The sequence below is a fragment of the Maylandia zebra genome, linkage group LG1 (genome assembly GCF_041146795.1).
Source record: "Maylandia zebra isolate NMK-2024a linkage group LG1, Mzebra_GT3a, whole genome shotgun sequence".
In the NCBI taxonomy this organism is placed as follows: Eukaryota; Metazoa; Chordata; class Actinopteri; order Cichliformes; family Cichlidae; genus Maylandia; species Maylandia zebra.
Window position 1 is genome coordinate 23,340,620 of NC_135167.1, and position 10,084 is coordinate 23,350,703.

The following is a 10,084-nucleotide window of genomic DNA, read 5'->3' on the forward strand; positions in this document are numbered from 1 at the left end:
GACTGAAGCTTATTCACATTAATAATACCGGGTATTATTATTATTATTATTATTATTATTATTATTATTATTATTATTATTATTATTATTAAACTGGACCGAAACACAAAAGCACCCTGCTCTCAATCTAACCCCACGTAACCAACATTGTCTGTTTTCATATGCATTCATTTTGCTAAATCGCACCGTACCAAAACAGCTCAATCATCTTAACCAACAGCGCTCTCTGGTGGACCAGTGATACATCTTTGACTGAAAAATCAAGTAAACAAACACCCACAACGCTTTACTGCAGGCTTCACGGGAAGCAGTAAATTTGCTAATTTAAACCGTTTACATACATTACACACATTTTTCTTTTTTTAATTCTTTGAAAATTGCGGTTAATTTCGCAACAATAAAGAGGGGGGTAAAGGTAACTGTACTCTCTGATGTGTCGTAAATGTGCTGCTTTAAAGCTGTTTTGCGTAAATCCTGCGCAAACATATGCGCAGCTTGCAGGTCCTTAAAGATCGACAAAGAAAGGTTAAAGTTCAAAGTTCGACTTCCGAGATGCGTTTAACTGTATTATTTAGCATTCTGCATATACTGAACACACAATGTATCTCTAACGAGGATTATTAAATAATGAAATCCGATTTTTTTTTTAAAATTAAATAGTCTTTGTGAGTTTCTCGCGCCGAAGTAGGTCCCCGCAGGGCTGCCGTCTTTGCCCGGCTGAGCGGTTGAATAACAACGAGCTCGAGCTCCAAACCGAGCTCTAAACCTCCGAGGAGACGGAGACAGCTATGTCGGTGCATTAGCTCCGTTAAATGTTCGCTTTCGACTAACGACAGCCACTATGTCAGCTTTGTTGTTGCAGCAAAGTGCTGGTGTTTGTCGCAAATACAGCAGAGGTTTATTGTGGACGCTGCTGAAGCGAAACTGTTATGTATTGGAGAGCAAGCCATTATCCAGCCGCGGTGTTCAAAATGTCCCATCTAGGTGTGATCACGTGAGGAAGACGCTTCTTACAAAGTCAGAGCGGACTCTTACAGATCAGCAGCAACAGAAACTCATACAGGTAAGAGTGAAGTAACTAATAGGATGAGTGGCCATGGATGGCCACTTCATTCGGAGGAAAGGTGGTTTAAATGACTGACGGTTGTTGATGCCAGACAGGAGTATTTCAGAAAATGCTGTTCTGCAGGGGGGTTTCTTCTTGTTTACCGAGAATGATCCAAAAAAGAGGAAATATCCGGTGACCTATGGTTCTCTGGATTAAAATGCCTTGTTGATGCGAGAGGTCAGAGGAGAATTCCCAGATTGCTTTGAGCAGAAGAGCATCTCTGAGCAGCTGAACTTTGAAGCAGATGGGCTATAGCAGCAGAAGACCACTCCTGTCAGATAAGAACAGAAAACTGAGTCTAAATTTCACACAGGTTCATCAAAATTGGACAATAGAAGATTGGAAAAACATTGCGTGGTCTGTTGAGTTGATTTCTTCTGTCACATTCAGATGGCATGGCCAGAATTTGGCATAAACAACACGAGAGCATGAATCCATCCTGATCCGTCCATGATTCAGCTGTGTTGCTATCATGTCGATCTGGACCAAAATCTCAGAGAAATTTGTCCAGCACCTTATTGGATCGATGTCACAAAGGATTAAGGCAGGTCTGAGGACGAGGTGTACCTAAAGAAATGGCCAAGAAATATCTTTTTAGCAGAAGGCTCAACATGATTGATTTTTCAACACTTGATCTATAAGTAATTTTATCTCCCAAAACAGTGCTAATAGCTTTTTTGGCATCAACTGAGGTTGATATCTAATAATAAAATAATCAGAAGTATCCATGGCTCTAGTCAAATTTCCTTCTCACATGTCATTCTAACTTCATGTAAGAAAATATTAATCTCTCTGCACTGTTGTTACTGAGATTTACTTCACATATATGGTATAGTTTTATTATAATGATTTAACTTGTTAAATTTGAAAGTGTCAAATATGATCGCCTTAATCACTTGTCTAGCGTGGAAAGAAAAGCGTCTGGAATTTTTCAAGTTTCTTCAAGGAAACTTAAAAAAAGTCCAGAGGCTTTTCTCCTTAGACTATGATGACCTGGATGACTGAGAACCGTCACAGATGCCTTAATAACTTATTTTTATTCTACTCTGGAAAGTCTTCAGTTTGAGATTGTGACATTGTCTGTTGTTTTTCCTTAAGTTGTAAACACATTTGTTGATAATAAATTTACACACTTTTGATTTAACTAGGTTTTCTAGTTCTGATTTTGATTCTGATTTCTTTCCACCTTTTTTCTCCAATATTCCCATAACAGAGTCTTCTCCACAGACCTTTGGGGCCTAGCTTGGTGGGACTTAGAAAAGAGCTAATTAGGAACAACCTGCTCAGGAACCCTGTTGGTTTGGCAAATTTACTCGGTAAATACTTAGTTTACCTTCATAAGTTGTTTAAAAATTCACTTATAGCTGCTTTAAATTAAACTGTTTGATTTCAGGGGCAACAAATCTCTTCAGTACATCTCAGTCTAATCAAAACAAAGATAAAAAGAATGGGCCAAAGGGGAAGACGCCAGAGGAAGATGAAGGTAAGCGATGCATATTTTTTTGCTACTTGATGCAACTGATAAATACCTGCACCACACCTGGTTTCTTTGTCACGTCATTTACTTTATTTTATTTTTTATTTTCGGCCTCACCTTTCAGAGGAGAAGAAACGTCGTGAACAGGAGGATCAGATGTACCGGGAACGCCTGCGAACCCTCTTCATCATAGCGCTCATCATGAGCCTGCTGAACTCCATTAACACCAGTGGCGGTAACATCTCTTGGAACGACTTTGTGAACGAGATGCTTGCCAAGGGGGAGGTGTCACGTGTGCAGGTCGTTCCCGAGAGTGACATTGTGGAAATATACCTTCATCCCGGAGCAGTCATCTTCGGAAGGCCTGTATGTTGTACATGATTTTCTGCACACACACACACACACACACACACAGTTAACACACTCAAAGTAGTGCAGGAGACCCTCATGCTTAATTCTAATTTCCTGCTACGTCTCATGCTTTGCAGAGGCTGGCGCTTATGTACAGAATGCAGGTTGCCAACATTGACAAGTTCGAGGAGAAGCTGAGAGCTGCCGAGGAGGAGCTGAATATTGACAGCAAGGACAGAATACCAGTGTCCTACAAGCGCACTGGATTTTTTGGGAAGTAAGAAAACAACTCTTATCAGAGCAGACATTCTAAGAAATCGTTTATGAGGTGCCTTCCTAATCTTTTCTGAGGATTAAGAAATAATTCAAGGCACTGCTAAAATCATACAGAGCAGATACGACAACAAAAACAAAATTATGGCTTATTTTGCTTTTCATAAAAACATAAGTTCAGCAGTATTCATTTATTTATTTATTTATTTTCTCCTCATGAATGCCTGTGTGCCAGAAACATGTTGGGAGTTTTTTGTTGTGAAAATAAATTTTAAATTTAAATTTTATTTTGAAAAGAAAATGCCTTGGAGTTTTTTTTTTTCGTTTTTTTTCTTTTTCATATTTTATGCTACGTGTATCCCTGCCAAACAGCACTTCCAGTAGAAGTTGTTTGAATCCAAGAAGCGCTTCTTTTCAAATCCATTTGAACTTCATTATTGTTTCTTAGACTATGGGCGTATGCATGCAATCAATGTGGTCATAAATGTTAATATTTGAACTACAGGTTTGTCGTAATTTCAAGTTACAAACAGCCTTTTTCCTCCCTCTATTCTTGTTTCAGTGCAGTCTATGCTCTGGGCATGGCTGCGATCGGTGTGGCGATTCTCTGGTATATCTTTCGACTTGCTGGCATGGGTGGCAGAGATGGCGGCTTCAGTGCTTTTGTAAATGAAACACATTTTAGCAAACTGACATCTATGTTGTTTGTTCTGTGGACTAACTCCACATTCCAACTTGCCTAACAGAATCAGCTGAAGATGGCCAAGTTCACCATCGTGGATGGGAAGTCAGGTAAAGGTGTGAGCTTCAAAGATGTGGCAGGCATGCATGAGGCTAAATTGGAAGTAAAGGAATTTGTTGACTACCTCAAGGTAAGAAACGTACTCAAAAGTTAAAATATGTTCATTTTGCACAAGTGAAGCACATTAAATATTTGAGATTTAATTAAGAAAGCCTTGATCAACTGAATCCTCAAACCTCCTCCTCTGCGGCTTAATACTCACAACACTAGCTTTACCTTTTCATAGAGTCCTGAACGATACCTCCAGCTTGGCGCCAAGGTGCCCAAGGGTGCATTGTTGCTTGGCCCTCCAGGATGTGGGAAGACCCTGCTTGCTAAGGCTGTAGCTACGGAAGCCCAGGTGCCGTTTCTGGCTATGGCTGGCTCTGAGTTTGTGGAGGTCATTGGAGGTATGGACACACAGCATGAGCATCAACATGATGCTAATATTCACTGTGTGAGTTGATGATGTTGTTTATGATCATCATATAGATATAGTATTGGGTTTTACTGTAGTGAAAGCTATCTGATTTACTTGAGCCTGTAAGAGCGAGTGCCCTATTTTTTATATGTATATGCGCTGTAACAGTGATACATAAAAAATCCCAACAATCACATGACCAGCTGTGAACAAGCACTTTGCGACAGTCCCCTTTTTCAGGAGGAAACCTCCAGCAGAACCAGATCATGTACAGCGATGTGTTTGTTTGTAGGCCTGGGTGCTGCTCGGGTCAGGAGTTTATTCAAGGAGGCTCGCACTCGAGCACCCTGCATCGTCTACATCGATGAGATCGATGCTGTGGGAAAGAAGCGCTCCACCAACATGTCAGGTTTCTCCAACACTGAGGAGGAGCAGACTCTCAACCAGCTGCTAGTAGAGATGGATGGTGAGTAAAACATCTGGTTTTAGAGCAGCCCATTCGCTTTTCAGGCAGAATACTAACCTCCTCTTCTTTTGCAGGCATGGGAACAACAGACCATGTCATTGTTCTTGCTTCCACTAACAGAGCAGATATTTTGGATAATGCTCTAATGAGACCAGGCAGACTGGACAGACACATCTTTATAGATCTGCCAACACTGCAGGTATCATTGGGTATCTTCCAAATGGGTATCCTTGTCATTTGTTGCTGAGCATTTAATAACAACTTAACCTTGCTGCTGTGCAGGAGATTTGGATTGGTTTGTTTCATTTCGATTGTTTTCCAGGAGAGGAAGGAGATCTTTGAGCAGCATCTGAAGATCTTGAAGCTGACTCAGCCAGCGAATTTCTACTCCCTGCGTCTGGCAGAGCTCACCCCAGGCTTCAGTGGTACGTGCACATTTATGGTTCTCCTTAGGGATGGGGATCAAGAACCAAAAAACTGTCCAGTCAATCGTAATCATCAAGCTTGTTAGCTTATCTTCTGTGTAGGCTTGCTCAGACAACAAATCAGGAATCAATAAAATAATCAGTATTGGTTTAATAAGTAGACTCCCTCTTGGCATTGGTATCATTTAAAGAGCATCATTCCTAGTCCTAACTGAAGTCTATGAACATCTTTGGGCATACTAAAGTACTGGTCTATCTGCCTCCATGAAGAAAGAGAAGTTCTAAATCAAAAAGGATAAAACATCTCAACACTGCTGATGTTGAAGTGTTATTCTAACGTTTGTTATCTCATGGTGTCTCTGCAGGTGCAGACATTGCAAACATTTGTAACGAAGCTGCTCTGCATGCTGCCAGAGAAGGGTACAAATCCATCGATACCTTTAACTTTGAGTATGCGGTGGAGAGAGTTATAGCAGGTACAATAATGCACACGCTAAGTTCTGGGAAATAAATATTTCTCATGTGTCGGTGGCAAAATCTGACAAATGTGTGTCATCAGGAAGCGTAAAGAAGAGTAAGATCCTGTCTAAAGAGGAGCAGAGGGTCATTGCCTTCCATGAGTCTGGACATGCCTTAGTGGGATGGCTCCTTGAGCACACAGAAGCAGTTATGAAGGTACTTGAAATGTGACGCATTCTATATAAGTAAATCTTTCCAGATCTAATTGTCATGTTTAGCTTTAATCAGATAAGTCCAAAGTGTTCCACAGAGCGTGTTGAGAGTAGGGTTTCATTTCAGAGGAGCACTTGTTTCTCCACTTCACCACTGATAAGTGTTTTGGCAGTTTATACAGATGCCTGGATTATTCATAATCCTGGGTCTCTCTTCAGTTGCTCCTTTTCTGCCTCTTATACCATTTGCTGTATTAGACTTTCACACATCTGTGTATAAAAACCCAAATGGATATGCCGCATGTCCCACACAAGACACAACTATGAACAAGGACTGTGGAGGTTATATGTTGATCTAGAAAAGCATACAGTTTAATAGGCTATGATACAAATGTAAATACTCTAAAAAGGCAACAGTGCAATTGGTTAACCCTTAATCTGTACAATTCACCTTTTTATAAACCTTTCATAAACTGACAGATCATGTGATGTGTTTCAGGTTTCCATTGCTCCACGTACAAACGCAGCTCTAGGATTTGCCCAGATCTTACCCCGTGACCAGTATCTCTTCACCAAGGAGCAGCTGTTTGAGCGGATGTGTATGGCTCTAGGAGGAAGAGCTGCTGAAGCAATCACCTTTAACAAGGTTACTACAGGTACCCTGCAACTAATCTTCACACGAATCAGCTGCAATGTTAAAACCACCTGCTTGATATCGTTAAGGTTCTCTTTTTCTGACACTAAACCAGCTCTGGCCTGTTGGAGCTTACAGTCAGGCCTTCTTTGCAGGTGTCCTGTGGGGTCTGCTCCAGGGTAATTTTAGAGGATCTTTTGGGTCTTGTGGGGGGCTAACCCAGCTATCATAGGCTACGTTCACACTGCAGGTCTTAATGCTCAATTCCGATTTTTTGATCAAATCCGATTTTTTTTGGTCTGCTCGTTCACACTACAAATAAAATGCGACAGCAAACGCGCTGTAGTGTGAACGCTTTCAAATTCAAATTCAAATTTTATTTGTCACGTACACAGTCATACACAGTACGATATGTAGTGAAATGCTTGGACAACTGCTCGTGACCTAAAGAGAACAAAAAAGGAAAAGGCTATGAATAAGATAGGAAATAAATATGAAAAATTAAAAAGGGTAAATTTAACTAGGAAGGAATAAAATATAAAGCGGCCCGCATGCGCAAAAGAAGATGTCACACACAACGCGCTCTGTTTAGACCCAGACCAAACAGTATTGTTTGACTGATGGCCCTTAATATAAAGACTTCGGACTTTACATTTCCCAATTTTTGCTTTAAGTTATTTTGTTATTCACATAATAATGTAAATAACCTAATAATTATCCTTATTGCTGTTTTAGAGGAGCGGTGCTTCAAAGGATAGTTGCAGATTTCTGTCAGAATCTGCAGATTATACAGTACAAATAAAATGTTCACATTTCTCCAACGTTGTCTTCCCAACAGTTTCACTGACATCTACACTGGATGGCCAGGAAGCGTTCGCGATGTCTTCTCTGGAGCTGATAATTGGCGTCTGTCTTGTTTCAGTGACGTAAAAGACGGATTTAATGCGACATGACCGATCAAACAGCAGTCGCTTTCTGAAACATCAGACATGTATCGGATTCAGTACCACATACGAAAGTGACCCAGATCGGATTTGAAAATATCGGATTTGTGCCGTTCACACTGTCACACCATGATCGCATATGGGTCGCATAGGGTCAAAAAAAATTAGATTTGATGCGCTTTCGCCTGCAGTGTGAACGTAGCCATAGGGTGAAACTGGTTGGCACTCTGTTGTAGGATCTGTGTTTCAAGGTTGTTCCTGTACACCTGGATATTCTTACCAAGCAGTTTTTGTGGTGTAGAGAGGTCCATTGTCCTCCTGGAGTAGACTGTTATCATCAGGGGGAAATGTTGCTATTGGTGTTTAGTGTGATTAGTCTCCAACTGTGACAAACTAACACACAGAAGAAAGCCAGGATCCAAGGTCAGAGAGCAAATTGTTACATTAACATGACTGATGATTTACACCCATGTTTATGGTTTCTATTTCCTGTAATCACAACCTACCAGTGAACACTTCTCTTATTTTTTTGGTCATACTGCTTACTTTAAATACATTTTCTATTATCAGTCAAATATCTAATTGCTGGGCAGCCAAATAAATATTCTCCCTTTTGGCAAGTTTGGTTAAACCTGAAAGATGTGGGAGTGGGCTTTAATTAAATTTAAACATTAAGCGTCTTTTTTTTTCTGTGTCCCCAGGAGCTCAAGATGACTTGCGCAAGGTGACGCGTGTGGCCTACTCCATGGTGAAGCAGTACGGCATGTGCGACAGTGTCGGGCAGGTCTCGTTCCCAGAAACAGAAGAGCAAGGTGCCATTGGGCGCCGTCCTTTCAGCCAGGGCCTGCAGCAGCAGATGGACCATGTGGGTTCAAAAATCGGATTAGTCCTCTGTTCTCAGATTAGCACTGTGAATGTTGAAGTAATAAGCTAATATTATTATGCTAAAGTATACATTTGTAGCTCTTGCAGCTGTTAGAGTATGTACGGGACATTTTCTGAAGGTTTGGACGCTTTGCTACAAGCATCCTATTAAAAATAATATTTTTTTTATAATCATAATATTTCTCAGTTTTAATGTTATTTGTATTCATTCAAATGTAATCTTAAAAGCAGTTGCAAATCATTGACATTTGTTTTAAAAGTGAATTGGTAAATTTGAATACATCTTTCTGTATTTGCAGGAGGCTAAGATAATGATAGCTCGTGCATACAGACAAACGGAGAAGCTGCTCCTGGACAACAGAGACAAACTAACACTGGTCGGTTGTTTTCTTCTTTATGCGTTTTAATCATGTGAGGCCAATTCTTCTGTATTGCCTTTAAAAACTCGCTGGGTCTGTCTTTCCAGTTGGCCAATGCGCTGCTTGAGCGTGAAGTCGTGAACTACGATGACATTGAAGCCTTGCTGGGTCCACCACCCCATGGGCCCAAGAAGATGATCCTCCCACAGAGCTGGGTGGAGGCAGAGAGGGACAAACAAGACACAGGAGAAGACGAGCCTCAGCCGCCTCCACCCCACAAGCAGACAGACGAGGACATGAACCCTCAGCTGGTGTGATCTTCGAAATGTACAGCGTATTTAGTCCCTTCTTTAGTGCTTTATATTTCTAACAGTGAAAGTTTATAAAAAACTCTGCAGTCCGTGCAAACTTTCGTGCAAATGAACATTTGCAGTTGTCTCCACTTAGCTAATGTGTGTGATAATCTGCAACTTTCAGAATGAATATTTTTGGGGAATTCCATCATTTCTCTCGTGTGCTTGCTGCCGAGACATATGATTATGCAATGGTGACAATAAAAACAAGTGTTTTTAAACAGGTTTACAAACAAATACAAGTGCTAACAGTTGAGAAAAAGCCTCTGAACAGTATTTACTTTGTGCACTTAGCAGGTTTATGCCAACATAGGTGTTGATGGCTCCAGTAGATGTGATCTTTTTAATTTAAAAAATATAATAAATCATTTTCAGGGTTAGCTTCAGATATTTCTTTGGAAAATCTGTGTTATTTTAGATGGCAGAAGTGAAGCTGCTTGAGCATTTGTAACTGGAGTTTTTCTTTACTGAAATAATCTGTACTGTTAGGTCACATGCACAAAATATATTGGCACTGATGTTTGTGACTGGGGTTTTAAAAACTCATCAAGGTGTGCATTAGTCTGTAGTGAGCTGCAGTTAGACCGCTTAGACCTGAAACAGAGGCGGTGAGGAATAACTGTTCTGAGGAAACCACATTCTGCATTTTGTAAAACACCTTTAAAGCTGAGATTTCAAAATGTATGTCATGCTGGTGATGAAGCAGCAGATTTTCCACCACACACTTTGGTCTTTCTCTCATCTTGAATCAGTAATTAAGTAGGAACAGATTAGAAGGTGTTTCTTTTTTGAGAAACGATGTTTGTCAGGGACTGCACGTTGGTTTTATTGCTAGAAGTGAATATAAAGCTCCAAAGAATGGTTTTGCCAAATATTTAAATAAAGTTTTATTTAAACATTGTGTTGTTCTTTGTGGAACATCTAATATTAATGGTA

The 10,084-nt window shown here is 40.4% G+C and overlaps 1 protein-coding gene across 1 annotated transcript; it reads left to right on the forward strand.

Moving 5' to 3' along the window:
- The first annotated feature begins 525 nt into the window (after window positions 1-525).
- On the forward strand, window positions 526-10,044 carry spg7 (SPG7 matrix AAA peptidase subunit, paraplegin). The gene is made up of 17 exons (XM_004543282.5): window positions 526-1,063; window positions 2,322-2,424; window positions 2,502-2,591; window positions 2,710-2,951; window positions 3,074-3,213; window positions 3,772-3,874; window positions 3,956-4,081; window positions 4,238-4,400; window positions 4,704-4,877; window positions 4,952-5,076; window positions 5,200-5,302; window positions 5,668-5,778; window positions 5,862-5,977; window positions 6,473-6,629; window positions 8,253-8,416; window positions 8,736-8,813; window positions 8,903-10,044. Exons 1-17 carry the CDS (start codon window positions 842-844, stop codon window positions 9,110-9,112), a joined length of 2,427 nt encoding a protein of 808 aa, XP_004543339.1. The 5' UTR covers window positions 526-841; the 3' UTR covers window positions 9,113-10,044.
- The last annotated feature ends 40 nt before the right edge of the window (window positions 10,045-10,084 follow it).

What these genes read in the sequence shown, in the direction of transcription:
- spg7 (XM_004543282.5), top strand. Translation starts at nt 842, where the DNA reads ATGTCAGCTTTGTTGTTGCAGCAAAGTGCTGGTGTTTGTCGCAAATAC. An exon ending in AGCAACAGAAACTCATACAG is followed by an intron (nt 1,064 to 2,321) that starts GTAAGAGTGAAG and finishes TTCCCATAACAG; the next exon opens with AGTCTTCTCCACAGACCTTT. An exon ending in ACACAGAAGCAGTTATGAAG is followed by an intron (nt 5,978 to 6,472) that starts GTACTTGAAATG and finishes GATGTGTTTCAG; the next exon opens with GTTTCCATTGCTCCACGTAC.